Source organism: Notechis scutatus, chromosome Z (assembly GCF_049901735.1).
Source record: "Notechis scutatus isolate UNSWTSFEM ecotype Mainland chromosome Z, rNotScu1.2, whole genome shotgun sequence".
NCBI lineage: Eukaryota > Metazoa > Chordata > Lepidosauria > Squamata > Elapidae > Notechis > Notechis scutatus.
In genome coordinates this window covers 36,443,416-36,463,814 of record NC_142025.1, presented here as the reverse complement: position 1 = coordinate 36,463,814, position 20,399 = coordinate 36,443,416, and the positions used below count along the sequence as shown (strand labels likewise).

The window sequence follows — 20,399 nt, the reverse complement described above, 5'->3', positions numbered from 1 at the left end:
AACTCAAGGCAGCTTACAAGGTATAAAACCACATTTAAAACAGTAAAACTAGTAAGAAGAATCAAACAAATTAACATAATAAAATCACCTCCCGCCTCCCACCCCAGCAACAGCCAATCACACGTGCCATATTTATTCAGATTAGAGGGGTAGATAGCCAGAGAAAGCATTCTTAGCAAGTAATTAACACAATTTAGCATCCCCACTCTTCTGAAATATACTGGAACCTTGGATACTGGAATAATTTCATTACAAATAATCCAGGTACTTAAATAATTTTACCCAGATATTCCTATTCCAGGATAAGAAAAAGCATGTTAGAATGACTAGTAGTGATCAAATGAATCAGGAAGAGGTCAAAACTGTCATCTTTATTTGTGATTTTCCTAGAGAATGGAGAAGAATACACTTTTCTGGTTTGTCTATTACTAGGCTGATAAAACAATGTTTATAGATTATTCTGTAGCTACATAGAGATTGTGAAACTTGTTAGTGACAGTGAGAAGCATTAGACTATTTGAAAAGTGATCTGCTGTCAAGCTCTCATATATGTAAAAATGAATGTGCTCATCTGCCCACCCTAATAATATGTTTATGTGCCCTATGAATATGCCAGACTTAAGTACAATAGGCATAAAGCCAGAGTAACTTGGTTTGTCAGCACAATGTAACTGATTTCATTTGTAACAGATAAAACCATATTCAGTGGCACTTAAAACTTTAAGAAATTTATATTCATGAATTACCTCAGATAAACCAGGTTAGATGCACTATTTTATTGTAAGGACACTTGCAAATCTGAAAATAAAAACTTCCAACTATTACTTTTAACTATTTGACCCATTAGGGTTTCTTTCTCTGACCATTAAGCTCCTGGGGCTCCAACCTCTTTTGTTTGATTGGTTCATAGACAGCATCCCTCCTTCCTCAAGGTCTTCCATACATTCCATTATAAAAACTGAACTCTATGAATATCAGGCCTATGGGAAGTAATCTTCCTTTGAGAGCTGTATTATAAAATCAAATGGTTTCTTACTTCATTTGGTAACATTTATGCAATCTGTTGTTACAATTTCTGGTGTCTGAATTTTGACCATGTGAAGTATAAATAATTTTGGTAACTTCTCTTAAAACAAATGATCTCTTTTTCTCAGTTTTCATCTCTTATTTATCAATAAATTCTTAAAAATTTGTTGCTTAATCCTGATCAGCAAAAATCTATTAAGAGATTACAACATATCTATTTTAATCTTGATGAAATAAGTAAACCAACTTTATATTTCTTACTTTTATTGTTAACAATCTTGAACATTAATCCCATTATAGAGTATTCTAGAACATGATTCCTTTTCATTTGTTTTCTTTGACCCTTATCACAAAATTTGTCAAATCTCTTTTGTAAATTCAATAAAGGAAAGTTATCTAGGTCATTCTTTTTATTTGTTATTATTATATACCTTTTGATTATTAATCATTTGTATATCTTTATATACTGTCATTTTAAAATCAATTTTCAGATCACTCTCAGTCTTATCTGATAAAAGTTGTTCATTTTTCATAAAATATTTTAAACTCAGTCCATCTGTAATTGCCAATATTAATGTCAAGGATTACTGTTCAAAAATATGTTTGAATATATCTCAATTATTTTGTTCCATTCTGCATTAGTACATTTAGGTGTTCTCCTTTAATTAAACTTTAATTTCTTCTGACTAATCTAGTATCCTAACTTCAGAGTCCTGTTCAATCATATTTTTCTGTTCAAAACAACAGCCACAGGAAGGACTCTTATAATTAATTTTAAAATTTTCAAATCATGTGGATCTTTAGTGTATTTATAACTTTCTGGAATCAACAATATAATCACCATTTTTGCTGTGTACTCCAAAAAACAAAACAAAAATATTTTTAAATATGTCCTTTAACTTATATTTAAAATTTGCTAGGGATTGGAGGACACTCATCCAGTACTATAAAACTTGTTCCAAAGGTTCCTGATAGCTGAAAAGTAGTTTTAAAATGATTAAGCTGGTTCTAAAAGGAAGTACTCTGGTTCCATGAAGGCACTGATTTAGATTTGGATTAAGATGGCACTCCCTCTTTTTCTGACCTCTAAACCAGATGGAGTTTGCAGAGTAGTGGTCTTGTTGTGAAAAGCAACTGTCTGGATCACTTCTGGGTGATCCCAGTTCCTTTCCTTGTCTGAAGAGGAATTGCAAAGAGCAGATCCATTCACTGACTTTTCATTTCACCACAGTTGTCAGCTTCTTTCTCAAAGGAACTGTATTCAGTTTACCATTTCTTCTAAATACCAGCAGTATTCTCAAATGATTCAAAATGCTTCTTGAATCTTAAGGCTTACAAATAAGATGAAAAAACAAGCTCCTCCTTAGCTGCTCTAGAACTCTGACTGGTAACAGCTGCATGCATTTCATTTGATGGTCATAATTCTGAATGGTAATCTTCCAAAATAATTCATTCTGTCTCCTCAAAACAGCAAGCTTCCTTAAAAAGTTTCCAAGTCTCAGTGATCATCTTGGAATTTTTCCTTTGTGGTAAACCACTAAACTGTGTTGGAACATCTACTAGTAACTAGGAAGTTAAAAATCCTCTACACTAATCTGACCATTTCAATTTTGCAACATTTCTTATTATACTTACTGTCCTGACGTAGTTTAGTCTGGCCCTCTTCTACATGAGTTTTTGAATTCAACAACATTTGAATTTGGAATAGTCTCATGAAATTTCATGCAGGTTTATTTTACATTTTTATATTTAAGCTTCCAAGCATATGCATTTTTGCAAACATTTTCCTTTCATTTAGAGGATTTTGATCTTCCCTAATTTATGTATTTTATATAGCTTTTCTCAGTACAATATACCCAATTTCATGTACATTTTAAAATTAATAAACTACATTGTGGAATTCTGAAGCATGGAACTTTTTATATATTAAATCTTGACTTTTATTGATTTTTTTTTTTTTTTTGCAGTTCAGCTTGATATTCATCATAAACTAACAACATGGGAATTTGGTAGCAAAATTCCCTAATTCACTGTGTTCAAATTCTCCACCTATTTTCCCCATATTGCAAAATTACTGTGGTACATACTGTACAGTATGATAAAATGTAAACATTTCATTTCAAGCAAGTTGCTACTAAAATCATAGTATTAAGACCATTGGCCCAATTTCCTAAAGATGATCAAAATATATATTTAGGCAATATATTTTAGGTAGTATCATCTTTGCTTAAAAGTTATTACCTTGATTCCTGGGATTTATTCTAAATCCTGTTTCTTTGAAAAGAAAATACATTTTACCTTTGAAAATAACTGAAAATAAATTTGCCACTTTGTGTATGTGAAAATTCTTCAAAACTTTTCCAGTTGTTTTCTAAGTCCTTCTTAACTACCCTTTTTTAAGATAACTTTCATTTTGTTGAGGTCCCTCTTAACTGATCTCCCTCTTAAAAACCTTTGAGGAGTCTTGTGAGTGTTCTGTCTGGAATTCATCAATACTACTTTATGCCAAAGTAAAAGAACTGTGGGAATGTTGAATTCATGCCATCAATTTTCCTTTAAGAAGTACACGCTGTGGATGCACAATTGATTTACAGAATAAAAGATTTACCAACGAAAGATGCATACATTAGAAAATCATTTTTACTTATATTTACAAAAAACAAACAAACCCCAAAGCTCTTTTTGAAGATCTTTCCTTGATTCAACACTAGAAGGAATAAATAACATAGGTAATCAACTCAGTGAATCCATGCTGTTCTCACATGAGAATTAAAAAATAATAATGTCTTGATTAGTCTCACAGGACTAGGGCCTCTGAGCAATCTGCCTGATCTTCTTTACTTTCCTTAATTTAAATAGGCAAAAGTCTGGGGACTGCAATCAGGAATGCTGGTGATCCTCAGAGGAGGAAAGTCAATCAGGCTTCAATCTCAAAGGAAAAAGTACAGATTTCAAAGTAACTAATAATCACTTGCTTAAAAACTGATAGATTCTTCTTTCCAAGTAAAATAGTAGGTATGGAATGTTACAAGACAGTTGAAGAAGAAAAAAGATCATCGGATGAATATTTGAAAGAGAGTGAAGAAGACCAAGACCAAATCTTAAGAAAAACGCATACAAAGCCCAGATTGAGAAGACAGCAACAGAGAGCAAATGCTCCTCGGCAAATAAGCTAAAGATACAGTAGACCACTTAATCAGCTGCTGCAAGACAGCAATAACACTTAGACTTATATACCACTTCACAGTGCTTTTAAAGCTGTCTCTAAGCCGTTTCTAAATCTTAGCCATGTCTAAGAGTCAGCATATTGCCCCCAACAATCTGGGTCCTCATTTTACTCACTTCGGAAGAAGGAAAGGCTGAGTCAACTTTGAGCCTGGTGAGATTCGATCTGCCAAATTACAGGCATCTGGCAGTCAGCATTAAGTAGTCTGCAGTCCTGCACCTTAACCACTGTCCCACCGCAGTTTTTGATTGACTACAAACAATGGCATGACAATGTAGCAACAATAGTGTGAGAAGTCCTTAGTGCTCTCTGAACCTGGTTATTTTCTTGCAGATGTTTCATTACCCAAACAAGGTAATATCATCAGTGCTAGCTAGGAGTGGAGTTACAGTTTGTATTCTGGTGGCATTGATGGAGATAGTCTTGGAGGTTCTTTAATTGGGCTATTTACTATTAGTAAATAGTGGCAGTTTCTTGATAGGTGTATTGTTTACTTCTTGACTGTTGGTCTGATCTTGAAATTAATCTAAGCTGGTGGGGAGGAGTTTTGGTCTTTTTTTGGGGGGGGGCTTGTTGATTATCTCTTTTTCACAGTATGTAGATACTGTTTGTCTATGTGTCTATTGACAACTAATATTTCAGAGCACAAGTTTCTAGAAACTCCCTGATGTTTTGGGATTTGGCTTGGTCTAAATAGTCACATTTTCTCAACTGACTTTCCAATTCCAGTGTATTGGAATATCTGCAAGAAATACTATTTGCCTGCAAGCAAGAACTGGTGAGACCATAAAACAGACAAAGTAATTCAGACAGAGAAGCATCTGCTACATAACACCCTAGACTTAATAATTATTAATAAAAAAGCTTGGATAGTAGATGTTGCAGTAACTGGAAATAGCAGAATTCCACATTAAATCAGATATTTGGTAGTACCTAGACTTGCACATTTTATTAAAAGACATAAGCCATTGTGAAATGCAGCTGTCTTTATCAGTGGTAGAGAGAGGATTTAAATTAGGGTGAGGCGAAGAGGAAACTGGTTGAATGCACATATATCAAAAGATTTCAAGCAATCTCAGAAAGTCTTAATAAACATAATTGGCTTTTAACACATTTTAATTGTTAATAATTTATGTCTGCATTATCAACTTTCCCCCCTCCTTGATACATATAGAATGACACGTAACAACATAGCTCTCTTCTACAATAATTCACAGGACATGATTCATTACTTATCAATACACAAATGAAGAATGCTTTCTTAGAGTAAGCTAGATACCAAGGTTGCCTGAGCATCATTTTGCATGGCTTTCATGTTACTTATGGCTTTCCAACCATATACTTTAATATTCCACAAACTCCAAGAGAAGTTTTGATAGCTTGTTATGGATGTATATTTTGTATGTAAAAAAAATCGCTTCTAACCCTTTTTCCATCTCAGGTCCCCTATTAGAGACCTATACAACCTCTGGTCATTAAAACTTAGAGACCTATACAACCTCTGGTCATGAAGGCTTCTAACCATGACCAAATCAGATTCCAAACAAAAATTTTACAAAATTTTTGAATCTGGTCACAAATACATACTTGGGTAGTGATCAAACATGACCCCTGACCCAGAAATTCCTGAAGACAAAACATTAGAAGACAAAGAAATCGCCAAAGTTATGGAATGAATTATGGTCGTGACCAGAGGTTCTCTTATATAATAATATATCTTATATGTTATAAGACATAATTTTATATACACATCATTCATACAAAAAATTCATTAGTTACAAAGTTGAATTCTAGAAACAGAGTAAGATTTTTTTTTAAAAAAGATATATTGCATGTTTCAGTTTAATACTAATACTATTTGTTTCTAAAGCAAGCATATTAGATTATCGTTCAGCATTTAAAGATTTGCTGCTTGTGAACTTTTTTTTTAATTCTAAACACTGGATAATTTAGTTTGTCACTCATCCCAAATGAGAACTCTTGGGGACAACTGTAATATTTCACTGAGTAAACACAGGGCCAAGATAATTAGGAATAAAGAGGTGAGCTTCAAGAAGACTTGTCTGTATAATCTCACTTGTTGAAAGTGATGGTGGCAGGTAGGAAATCTGTATAATACCAAGCTTGTCACAAGCCAAGGCCAGCTAAATAGAAGAATTAGAATCTACATTTTCTATGATGTGAGATGTAAGTGTCAGGCTCTCTCATCATGGACAGTTTAAACCAATTTTTAACCGTTTATCATAATAATGGTATGATCCAAGAATACTTCCTACAAATAGAAATGCAGTTATTCTGAAGATTTGCTTTTCAAATAATTCTGATAAAATAAGTTGTAGTGAAGGATTCATTTTAGTTTAGTTTATTTATTTTTGTCAATTGCTTACAAGATAATAGGTATAAGTAAAAACATAGTTATGAATACATGGATACATATAAAAAAAATTTAAAAAAATAAAAGAAACAATAGGACAGGGACGGTAGGCATGTTGGTGCGCTTATGCACGCCCCCTACAGACCTCTTAGGAAAGGGGTGAGGTCAATAGTAGACAGTCTAAGGTTAAAGTTTTTGGGGTTTGGGGAAGAAACTACAGAGTCAGGTAGAGCATTCCAGACATTGACCACTCTGTTGCTGAAGTTGTATTTCCTGCAATCAAGTTTGGTGTGATTAACCTTGAGTTTGTATCTATTGTTTGTTCTTGTGTTGTTATGGTTGAAGCTGAAGTATTCATTGACAGGTAGGATATTGCAATGTATGATTTTATATACTATACTTAGATTGGACTGAAAGCAGCGTAGTTCTAGTTTTTCTAGGTCTAGAATTTCAAGTCTCTGGCATAAGGTATTCTGCAACGAGTAGAGGAACGGAGAACTCTTCTGGACTTTCTCAACTGTGTTAATATCAGATACGTAATGTGGGTTCCAAACTGATGAGCTATATTCGAGTATTGGTCTAGCAAATGTTGTGTATGTCTAGTTATTAGTGTAATATTACCAGAGAAAAAGCTATGTAAGATTAGGTTAACAACTCTTAATGCCTTTTTGGCTATGTAGTTACAGTGGGCTCTAGCACTTAGATCATTAGAGATGAGTACTCCAAGATCCTTGACAGAGTTTGGATCATCAACAGTGGTCCCCAACCTTTTTTGTACCAGGGACCAGTTTCACGCAGAAACACTTTTTCAAGGACCGGGAGCGGGGAGGAGTCCGAGTTTGGTGGTTTGCTTGCAGACGTTTCATTACCTGACTAGGTAACATCTGATGTTGTTACCTAGTCGGGTAATAAAATGTCTGCCAGCAAACCACCAAGTTCAGGGAACGCCAATGCCTCCTCATTGCAACCCTGAGCGACAGATATTCTCTTCTATTGCGACATTTAAAACGGAGGGTTTCAGCTGCAGATTCAGGAACTGCGCCTGGCTGAGGAGCGCCTTCAAAACTGAGCGCTAGGTGGCGGCGGCCCACGGCTGTCTCCGCGGCTCAGGACAAGTCCCTGCAGGACGGCTGAGAAGCCTTGCCTCCCTCAGCCTCATCCCTCAGGTGTCTCCCTCCCTCCCTCAGCCTCATCCCTCAGGTGTCTGCCTCGTTCCTCTCTCAGTCGCTCTCTCGCTCCTCCACCAGCCCTGGAAGAAACTGCTTCAAAGAAGCCGGCAGGGTGGCTTTTCCTGTTGGCGCAGCTCCTCCGAAGCGCCCGTTCACCCCCACCCCGCCGCCTGCGGTTCAATCCAGTGCTCCGTTCTGCCTTCCTGCCTTCATTTCTGGTTGTTTCGGAGCAGCTTCGGCTGAGTAAAAGAGGCGAATAGTTATTATTCTCAGCCAAAGCTGCTCTGAAACAACCAGAAACGAAGGCAGGCAGGCAGGCAGAACAGAGCACTGGATTGAACCTGGATTGATTGGCGGTGGGGTGGGGGTGAACGGGTGCTTCGGGGGAGCTGCGCCGACAGGAAAAGCCACCCTGCTGGCTTCTTTGAAGCAGTTTCTTCCTGGGCTGGTGGAGGAGCGAAGAGCGACTGAGAGAAACGAGGCGGGAGGAAACCGAAGCCACTGAGCCAGAGAGTAGGACAGGCTTTGGTTGCTTCCTTCCTCCCCTTCTTTCATTTGTGTCCTTGATCCCTGATCCCAGCAGCATTCACTGAAGGCGAAGAAAGCCGCCATTTTTATTTTATTTTTTATTTTTATTTTCTTTGCGGCCCGGTGCAAAGTGATCCACGGACCGGTACCGGTCCGCGGCCTGGTGGTTGGGGACCCCTGATCAACAAGGTCTTGACTAATCAGCCTGTATTTTATTTTCTGATTTTTTTGCCAATATGTAGGACAGAACATTTATTTGTTGAGATTTGAAGTTGCCATTTGTTTGACCCTAACATATATTTGATTTTTAAAAATGTTTGACCCTAACATATATATTATCTAGTAAATGTGAATCAACCTTCTCCTCCTCTTCTCTATAGATCTGTAAATTCAACTGGACTTACTCTCACCTAAATAGGAGTGTAACTGAAATATGTCTGTGCATGGACTTCTACTGTATGTGCAATATAATGTTCTCACACATCAAGAATGAAAGTGATCTTGCAAAGCACACTTCCATTTGGTAAATTTTAAAGAAGGCCATGTTCACATGGCACTCTTAAGCAGATTTGGTTGTGAGATAGCTGTTAGATGAGTTTTATTTCATTTTATTACCTTTCTTGTCACAGTTACTGAGTGAATTACTGCAGTTGTTAAGATAGTAATATAGTTGTTAAGTAAATTTGGCTTCCCCATTGACTTTGCTTGTCAGAATGTAACAAAATGTGACCCTGGGACTCTGCAACTGTCATAAATATGAGTCGGTTTCCAAGTGGCTGAATTTTGATCACATAACCATGGGATTGCTCCAATGGTTGTAAATGTGCATTTTTTTCAGTGCGAGGGATGGGAATTAGCAATAAGCTAATTGTTTTCTATCCTATTAGTATCAACCCCCAAACTCGCATGTATTTCTACATCCATATATATTTACACATAACAATTTAAAGCATCAGAATGCACTTAACTCTATGTATAGGCATAAAAGCCAATTTTAAAATAAAAATTCCTTTCTTTCCCCTAAGTTGATTTGTAACGTCTTCTTCACCTAATTTCAACAGTAGCCTTAGGATTGCATACATTGCATACGTAGGATATAAAATATAGAAAGGTTTGAAACTCAGCAAAAAATTCATTTATATGACTGGTTTCATCTTCTGCAGTTCTTTATTTTTCAATGGGTTTTTTGAAATAAAAGGGTGCCATGCACCCCTTTGTCACTTCAAATGTTTATTTGTTTTTGTTTGCTTGTTTGCTTTGTGCTGTTGAGCTGACTTCTAGAAATGGCCTGGACTAGGCCCTGAAGTATTTTTGAAGTGGTTTGCCATTGCCTATTTTCTAGAACTAGAAAGAGACTGGCCCAAGGTCTCCTAATTACCTTTCTTCATAAGGTTTGACTAGAATTCACCATCTCCCAGTTTGTAGGTTAGCACCCTGATCTCTCATCTCAATTCTCAAGTTTATCTTCTACCGGTAGTAAATAGGTTTAATCTCACGCTGCTTTGGAGCAGTACATTTTGTTTTCCTCAAGGAAAGGAGAGGAATGATGACATAAGCTCCATTGGGCTTTTTTTTAAAGAAAGAAAATAAGGGGTTATAGGGCAAAATGGAAAACAGTGCTTTAAAGTATTTTCCCTCTTTTAAAGAAGCAGGAAAACCAGGGGTGAGATTCAAATTTTTTAACAACCTGTTCTGTGGGCATGGCTTAGATGGTGGGCGTGGCTTGGTGGTCATGTGACTGGGTGGACATGGCTTGGTGGTCATGTTATTGGCTGGGCGTGGCCAACTCAACATCACTCACATTGAGACATGCATCTCCTCACCTGGCCTCTCATGACTGTGGGATGCTACAACAGTCGTAAGTGTGAAAAATGTCCATAAGTCACTTTTTTCAGTGCCATCGTAACTTTGAATGGACACTCCACACAAGCAAAGTACCAACAAAGGAGGGGGGAAAAAAACTCCAGAGAAGTTCCTGAGACAGGAAGTGTAGTCCTGCCAAGTATGTAATAAGGGTTAGCGGAGAAGCAGTTTCTGTAAGCAACACCAGAATGTTTCCTTCCTGCCTTCCTTTCAGGATTAGGCCAGTAATTTCTTCTAACAACCGGTTCTCCAAACTGCTTAGAATGTTAACAACCGGTTCTAGCAAATAGGTACAAACTGGTAGAATCCCACCCCTGAGGAAAACTATATTTTGAATGTAAAGAAGGGAAATATACTGGAAGTTGGTTTTTGTGGTGGATGAGGATTAACTATACAGGGAAAAATCACCTATTCTGACCATCCAAAATTGGTTGCTGGTATGTACTGGTCATGAGGCAATCTGACAGGGCAGACAAATGCTAAGTTAATTTCACACATAAATGTCACACTCCTCTAGGAAATCATACAAATGCTGGGAAACCAATGGCAATTCACTACATTTACTCATGGCTCAATTGCAAAATGTGATGTTATATAAGTAATATATTCAGCTAGGAAATGATGTGGTGCTGTGGACTTGTGTTGGGTTTGATTCTCAGCTGCATAATTGTTATTTATACTTCCCATTCACTGAATAATAAAATTTCAGTGACAAATTCAGTTTCCACTTCAAAGGACAGTTAAGAAAATTTCTCTATAAAGAATGTTAATTTTACTTTTAATGTTAACTACTCCCTTAGGATTGTGTTTATCTCCCTCATCTGAATCTCCACTTCCCTCCCGCCCCCAGGCCTTACTAAAGCCAGAATATCCATTAACTTTTATCAGGATTTTTCTGTACAATCACTTCATTCCATTGGTCCCAATTGCAATGATTGCTTCAAAATGTATTCTGGTTCTCTTGGTCCAAAAATCATTTGGAATGCTGAAAGCTGGAAACTGCACTTTTCCTGGGCAGCCTGTAATATAGGATGTTCTAACACAGCTCTAATTTTATTTTCCACATTGTGAATGTCTATTTCTACCTATGTCAGCAAATACAGATATCCCCGCTCCCCCTTGCTCAACCCCAAATTAAATGACTGTGGCAATGAGAGATCTCACATTAAATGCATTGAAACCTGTTTCAGAGATTCCACTTCTGAAATGGGGAATGCGTTAAACAATCTCCCTAGGATCTAAGATCACTTCAGCTGAGAGTTTCAAACTTGATTTAATAGTTTGCCTTATTCATCAAGATACCTTATAAAGTCCTTTGGGATTAGCTTCAATTTGGTTTCTGCCTTTATAAAATATTTTATTGTTGTTTAGTCTGTGTTTCTGCTTAAAAATAACCACAGGCTTTAGCGAACTAAAGATGTTGGCAAGTCTAATAAGGAACAAAGATGATTCCAAGGTGATGGAAACTCAGCTTTTTCTTCCATCAGATACATGTAACAAAAAAGAGGTGGAGCTTTTATCTCACACCTGGACCTGCCATCTTGAGGTTGTTATGCGTTTGTTTGACATCTCTTCTTCTCATGGATAATTCTGTTTTAGACACAAATTTGCAAGCAGCTTAGCACCATCTTCTAAAACACATTTTTTAGACTACCGTAATCTTTGCAGACAAATATGGACACATAATAGTTGCTGGTCAGCAATTAAAGTTGCTGGTCTTTAATTAAAGGAGACCAAAATGGGAAGTGGAATCTGTAAGTTGCTTCCAGAGTACGCCCCCAATGTTAAAACCATTTCTCTTGACCTATCAGGATAATTGGCTTATAAAAAACATGTTTTGCAACATTTCAGTCAGTAGTTGTTTTCAATTATCCTTCAAACACTTCCATTTTTATAGCAAAAGATCAATGGCAGCCTGAAATATACTGTGTGAAAAATGGAAAAGGTGTGATAACTTCTGCCTACCATATCTTTCTGCCTACCGTATCTGTATTAAAGTGAATTTAGTTCCAATACATAGGAATTAAATCTACAGAATATATTTCCAATACATCTGTCAATTAGATCTACAGAATCTAAGATCTATATTACCAGTTAATGAATATTTCAGCTTTAACCACAACAGCACAAGAGCACACAACAGATATAAACTAAATGTAAACCACTCCAAACTTGATTGCAGGAAGTACGATTTCAGCAACAGAATGGTCAATGTCTGGAACTCACTACCTGATTCTGTTGTCACCTGCTCAAACCCCCAATCCTTTACCCTCAAACTAACCTCTATTGACTTCACCCCATTCCTAAGAGGTCTGTAAAGGAGTGTGCATAAGCGCACAATCATGCCTATTGTCCCTGCCCTATTGTCCCCAATTATTAGTTCCTATTTCTTGTATTTAAACTTATGTTTATTCTTGTTTCTGTTATATTGTAAGCTTTTGACAAATAAAATCAATAAATAAATAATAATAAATAATAAATAAATGTATACCTAGACATTCTCTATAGTTCTACTCCATTATTCTATTATACATAGGTTTGTCCTGTTTTCAGGTGTATGTTCCATTATTATAATTCAAAGACTGTAAGATATGGTAGGCAGAAGTTATCCACGTGTTCTCATTTTATTATACAATATATTTCTGGCTGTCATTTTCATTGGCCTTTTGCTATAAAATGGATAGAAGTGTTTGAAGGATGACTTCCTATACACTTGCCTGATTAGTATAGATGGAAAGCCATATTTTCTTCCAGGCAACTCTGACTGGCTGTATTGAGGAATAGTTTGTACCATGTGCTTCTAATCACATGGCTCTCCTAGATCTAAATATATTCCATTTTCATCTGTCTATTGTTTAAAGACTGTGATCATATGGAAGTTGTCTGAAGTAATGCCAACATGTCAGCTTAGGTAGAATTCCCATATTTTATTAATGACATAGTCACAACAATTAGAGATCATTTTATTCAATTAAACTTTTTTTTACTTCTAGGAAACTATTTTTTCTTGTAAAACCTTTTAACACAGAACAGTTGATCCATCCAAACTCCATCAGTTAGTTATTATTAGAATTAAAGCTTGGTGCAGGGAGCCAGAAGTGTAAAATCCACCTTTGAAAAGTTGGCAGCTTCCTCAGAATATCTGCAAGAAATAATTATAGATAATGTAGGAATTGTATCTACTACACACACAAGGAAAGAAGTTTATCCATTCCCTCTATCCCCTTTCCTCCAACTGAAAAGAATTTTATTGCATGTTAGAATATAGAACACATTTTGTAGTGAGTTTGATCCAGGGGTTTCATTGATTTCTGTGGGCACTCTGGCACACATTAAAAATGAAATTCTGTTGCCTGCTCTCCAAAGTGTACACCCATATATATAACACCCACATAGATAGCTGAATTGATATCAAGCTTTGCTTTTATTCTGTTTAACAGATCAAATACATCACATTTCTTAGTTTTTGACATCTCTAATAGCTTTCTTAAAGCTATATGGATGCTTTTCAGATACTTTTTAAAATTCTACCATCTGTCTTAGCAACTTATTCAGTTTGGATATTTTTTAAATCTATATTTTAAATCAAAACCTATCCCAGAGGTTACAAGAGATGTTCAGTAACTAGTGTGGGCATTTTTGTTGGGTAGTTTTGTGGAATAAGTCTTAAAGTTGGACTTCAGGTTTGTTTACTTGAACACTGAACTACTAAATTTAATTTCTTGATCCATTTCTTCTAGTATTCATTGTGATCTCTTGTCATATTTGTACCATGTTTCTCTCTTGAAAACAGCAAGTCCTGGAGCAACAGCATTTACAGCAACTGCAAGTGTATCAGGCTCAGACAACTACAATTGGCATGGTGCATGTAGATGAGCACCAACCTAATGCCAACACACAGACTTCCCTGACAACTTGTGTATTATCTCACCCAATTGTGGACCAGCCTATTCAACCAATCTCCATGACAGGTAAGAGTCCCTAAAGATTCTCATAATAGGCAGAATAAATGTACAGTTCATATAGGATCAACTGATTTAAATACCACAAATGCCTTTTTTACTCATTCTTTTTTACCCTCAATCCTATTCATTAGTGCAGCTGATAATGGATAATATTCACACATTCATAAATTCATACTGCTAAGAATCTCAGACAGCCAAAAAACAGGTGCATTTTGGATGTCCTCCGGCTTTTTATTTCAGCCTTTTATTTTTATTTCTGTCTAGCCCAAGTTGTATTTTGTATTTTTCCCATCCCTCACCCTGTTGACACCATCACCATGTTGATGTGAAAGCCTTAACAAAAATCATGACTACGATATATATTTCTGAGATATGCCACTAGAAATGTCACAATGTGTGCCAAAAGTGTTATAGTAAACACATTCAAAATTATGTGATCAGTTTCTGAAACTTTATGTTTCCTTTCATCAAATGATGACATGTGTCAATTACATTGCACATAAAGGTACAGCATTTGCTGAGCACAGAATGGAGTCCTTTGGTTGCAAGTATTGAATTTTTCTTTGAGGATTATAGTTCTCTTCAGCTTTATATTAGGAAATATAAATACTCCAACGGCTCTTAAGACAGTCAATAAATATTAGCTCTGGTGTAAAAATTCAAATTGAGATCAGAGTCATAGAACGTAATTTCCAAAATAAGCTGATTGAACCACTAGATTGTACCCCAAACTGCTAAATTGTTTTGGAAGATTGAATTTCTGTGCATGTGCAAAAAATGGTTTATTCAAATATATTGGGAAGACAGAAGTTGACAAAATTTCAGAAATGAAGTAGAAATTCAAATTGAATTGAATTATAATTTTAAACTGGACTTATTTAAATTGAAATATTTGCATTGTATATTTACACAATCATTTTATTTGTTTAACTGTCATAGGATGCATAATATTAGAATTAGGGCTATGTTACAGAATATAATCTGACCATTTTCTGTCAGTGTTGCTTTTTTTCATTTCTTTAAATGGCAATTGAGAGAAGAAATGTGGCATCATTCAGCTCTACCATGTATCATTATTATAAATATAAATAAAAATTGTCACCAACTATAATTCTTAAGGATAATGAAAATATATATTAAAATATATATTGTCTTTCAACCCAGAGACTAATTTTTACTCTGACCCACATAGAATCACTTTTACAATATGCATCTCAACATATAGATCAAAATCTGATTGATTTTTTTTTTCAGAATGAACTAATTACAATCTTGGCCTTTCTGATTTCAGAGGGGAATTTTGCCATTGGCTTGAAAAGAGACAACATTCCAACCAGAATCATTATCTTCCACTAACATTCCATAGCAGCAAGCAATTGAAAACAGTTGTCTCTTCCCTCACGGCTTTTTTCCCCTAGTTCGGGGTGTGTATAGTATTGGCTGGATTGTGTTAGGGAATCCTAAGTTCTATTTTTAGTAGGAAGCTCTGTTGCTGTGTTGTGGTACGGTAGCACACGTGCTGTGTGACCCACAGCTGCAAAAGTGAATTATTTGCACATCCTAAATCAATTTAGATGTTTGAAGTATATGAAAAAAAGACATTCAGATTTCATTTTAGACTAAGGAATGCTCTTCAACAGACATACAGTTTGGAATGTGAAAACATTTTACTACTTAAAAGTTTGTATGGAATGTTTCTGACAGATCTTGAGTTTTGAATTATTCGTGCATTCATTCAAAAGTTGCAAACTATACAAATTTCATTTTAGAATTAGACCCATGAAACTTCTCTTGGATTCAGTTGAAGTTGCATTCAGAGTAACATGAGCAAATATAATGTTTTGATAATTTGTTTTAAGTCTTTAAATTAATAAACCCATTAGCATAGTTAAGAAAAGAGGGGAAATGATTTTAAAAGTGGCCCAAGACTTTGATTAAAACTTGTAGCTGGTGCTAACTTTGGGCAGTTATCAGAATCCAAGGATTTGGCAAAGTACCTCACCAGATTCCTGCACTTCTAATGAGTATCAGGTGTGTTGCAGCTATCATGTCCTTTTACTGCAAGTCTGTGAATGGTGCCAGGTTAATGTTACTCTGGGACATCAGAATAAATAAATGGTGTTTCAAGCCTTGTTACTGCAAGAAAGTCCAGGTGGATACTCTGTCATAAAAGAGCAACCACCAAAGGGCCCCCATCGTTCGCAGAGCACCCATAGAATTGAAGCCAGCATTGGATTATTGTTGAAAACGAAATATTGGGAAATATTTAAAGACTACCTCAAGACAAATTTGACTCTGATGAAATGCAATTTTCTTTGAAACAACAACAAAACAGTTTGCCATGTTATTGCTGTTTGCCAGTTAAGTCTCCACCTCTGGAATTTCCAGGTCTCCATTCAAGCACTAATAGGATCTGACCATGCTTAGATTTCTTTCAAGATCAGTCAAAGTACCGCCACCTGCTGTGCCTCCAAATATTTAAACTGCTCAATGAAAATGGAGAAGTTGGCACTGAAAAAAAGCTTATTAATCCAGCCAAAATGGTATCATTAACAAAGCATTTCTACTTTTGCCAGGTGAAACTTATATTTCCCATATGTTGCTAGCCCTTGGGGTATGATTTATTCTGTTGTGTCAAGGATTAAGTTATTCTGAAGTCCTTGTTTAGTTACTAATATGTTTAGTGACCATTCAGAGTTATGGCAGTAATGAAAAAGTAACTTTGTGACTGGTCCTCACTTTTACGAACTTCACAGATATGTAAAACAAAGGAAATCAGGTTATAAATTAAGTTGTGGTTTCACATAATGCAACTTCATGTAACTCATTGCTGATCCTAATGCCTAAATTAAGCTACCTGTCATTTCATTCACTTTCTTTGCCTATATATTGCATGAACCTAAATTTAGCACTATAGTGTAAATGTCGAATATACATTGTAAGTGAGGAAAGTACACTTATCCATAAAAAGACAACCCCATCTCTACAAAATAGTCTTTGTGCAGTTTGGCATCTTCTGATCATCCCAATCACATATCCAATTCTATTTCAATGAGCATCCTAGTTGTTGTACTTTCCTTACCAGAGTAAAATTGTTGGTAAGTTGATCCTATTATGTTTATTTTGCAGGTGTTGCATATGACACACTAATGTTGAAGCACCAGTGTTTGTGCGGCAATTATACCAATCACCCTGAGCATGCTGGAAGAATACAAAGCATTTGGTCAAGGCTGCAAGAATGTGGGCTGTTAAACAAATGTGAGGTAATGTCTATACAACTATATTAAATATGAAAATTTTAATGTGATTTCTGTTCCTATATAAGTACCAGCTGGATGACCTCAGGAATGTTCCTTTCACATCAGGATAAATTATGCTATAGAATCTAAAATATGCATCATATCTCATAAAGAGTTTTGAGAGTTTATTATTTTTAATGACCACATGGATATAATGCAAAAATAAATCCCTCAAGATGTCAACCACAATTGGACGATCAAAATCCTTCCTCCTTTTTATATGTAGAAATACAAATTACAAATAAGTACTTTCACAAAGAGGAATATTGATAGTTCAGATTACCTTTCATAAACAGATTAAATGGTTTAGGTGGGGTAGGACAATAGGTGGGGTATGACAAAAAGCTGGACACAGCATGGGCAAAATCTAAATTTCACTTTTTTACGCTTTGAATTTTATTAAAGTAACTATATATAGTTAATATGATTTCTTGGAGTGCATTTAATAATTTTCTTCTTTAGTCACAACCAAATTCTAGGCTTTTTGAGTATACAAGAAATTTTGAGATTTCAAATGTGGTACCTGAGTTTAAACAATCCCAAAGTGAAATCCAAGCACTTCAGACCACATGGATGCATTAGCATCCAAAGAACTTTATTATGCCTTAAAATAAGCAACTCTGTGGGTCAATACAAAGGAGTATTTGTGCAGCATAAACAATTAGCTCATATAACATGATCCCCTAATATATGCATACAGCAATACATACACACATAAAATTTGTGGCCCAATTAAGTATGTTGTGCAAACAGGCATTGTGAGTCTTAAGTAATATACATGATTTTTAGTTTTAGTTTCTTTAAAAAAAAAGATTACTAAAAATTGTACATTTTAAATAGATTAAGTTTATCTTCTGTTTGTAATTTATTCTAGCAAGGCAATACTGTTGAGTTTCAACATACAGTAGCTATGTTAGATTAGCTAGACATTTCTATAATGGATGAAATAATTATTTAGGCAGATGCTAACTTGATTGTCTTCTGACTCATTAATTAGAGAATATAAGAACCTTAAAGCATCTTATGTATATATATTCCTTGAATTCAGTGTTGATACTGCAGCTGCCTGGATAAGTATTTTATTTTTTTTAGTATTTATTTGATTTGTCAATCACTTACAAGATACAGGTATAATAATAAACATAGTTTTGAATACATGAGATAGATACTTATAAGAAAAATAAAAAGAAACAATAGGACAGAGGCGGTAGGCACGATTGGTGCGCTTATGCACGCCCCCTGCAGGCCTCTTAGGAAGGGGTTGAGGTCAATAGTAGACAGTCTAAGGTTAAAGTTTTTGGGGTTTGGGGAAGAAACCACAGAGTCAGGTAGAGTATTCCAGACATTGACCACTCTGTTGCTGAAGTCGTATTTCCTGCAGTCAAGTTTAGTTGTTGTTGTTGTTGTTTTGCAAGATTTTCTTCAGAAGTGATTTGCCATTGTCTTCTTCCTAAGTTGAGAAAGAGTGACTGCTCTGGGTCCCCAGCTGGCTGTATGTGTGATTAGAACCCGTGGTCTCCAGGCTGATTTCTTAACAACTACACTAAATTGGCTTGTTAAATGATCTTAAGAATGTTGCTTTCATCATAGTACAATTTTTGTTGATCAAAAATACTTCAATGCTCTTTTGACTCAATCATTCTACTATTATAATGATCATTTACAATTATTACCATAGGAAATTTTACTGGCTGCAACTTAATAGTGGGATAGATCCTGGATAAGTAAGCCAATATTTAGAATACTGAACTCCTTGCAGTTAAATTTCTATAAGTTATTTTTATTTGTAAAAGTTAAAATTATTTTATTGATAGAGACTTGTTTGGTAAGGCCTCTTTATATTTTTATTCATCTGCCAGAGTCCAGAGTAAGTGACTGAGGGCCACTGTTAAAGCGACAACTTGTTCTGAACTTAAGTGTTGCTTTTTATTAATATTAGTGTGTCAACAGCCAACAGCTTTGTTCATGAAAGAGAATGTTTTATTGCTTGGATACAAAAAGAAGTAAAGAAAGAATGAAATCGCTATAATAACTAGGGATATAATTTCTAGAAATGTTTGTAGCTCATAATAAATATGATACATAAATCTGTTGAGAATATTAATATACTGATTAGATAGATAGATATTATATATTAATCAGTCCATTTAAGATTAATAAATGACATAAAAAATTAAGTGAACAAAGTATACAAATAGAAGAAATTAGAAAAGTGAGGCAGAAAAGACATTTTAATGTTATAGTAAAATAGGAGAAAAAAAAAACCTACTCCCATTTGGCCCTTTCCTCATCTTTTGTCCTTTTAATAGGAAAGATATAGTGAAATTTATGGTTTTCTGAACTTCTGAATTAATAGATACTCTGCTACATGACTAAAATCTCCCTCTTAAGCATTTTAATTAGCTTTTCTGTGAAATGTGCAAGTCGCTTTGGAAGGAAAAGGGTCTTCCATGGTCCTAGCCACCTGGGGTTTCTTCATTTATATGCTATGCAGTCATCTACAACACATTCCAGGAAAAACATTTATATAACACCACATCCTTTTCCCCTTCCCGCAAGAAAATGTAAATATGTTTTAGGCAAATGAAATAATGTTATCAATCACCTGATATATAAATAACAAGGTGTTTTTATAAAAAATAATCCCTGGAGAAAGTTATTAAATATATTGTCCAAAGTAACAGAATGTTGTTGATTTTATGCAACTACGTCTCAGTTTTCCTTGGCTGTAAATTCAGTTGCAGGATTAGGAATGATGAAGAAATTGGAGATCAGAATCCTGTGCAATTAAATCTTTTGTTAGTCTATATTAGTTTGATATGAATTCCATCGTGTGAATTCCATTGATGTTTACCAGCCTTTTGAAAGTGAGCATTGTAATAATGGAAGACAATAAAACAGAGAACTTAAATTGCACTTCCAAACCCCAAATTAGTTCTGGGTGCAATT

The 20,399-nt window shown here is 35.3% G+C and overlaps 1 protein-coding gene across 5 annotated transcripts in view; it reads left to right on the top strand.

Moving 5' to 3' along the window:
- Nucleotides 1-20,399, top strand: part of HDAC9 (histone deacetylase 9) — a 518,734-nt gene that overhangs the window by 348,564 nt on the left and 149,771 nt on the right. For all 5 annotated transcript variants that reach the window (XM_087946939.1, XM_087946936.1, XM_087946937.1 and 2 more), the window contains 2 exons: nucleotides 13,980-14,157; nucleotides 17,281-17,414. In XM_087946939.1, the coding sequence (XP_087803065.1) occupies nucleotides 13,980-14,157; nucleotides 17,281-17,414 (312 nt within the window). The remainder of the gene's footprint in view (nucleotides 1-13,979; nucleotides 14,158-17,280; nucleotides 17,415-20,399) is intronic.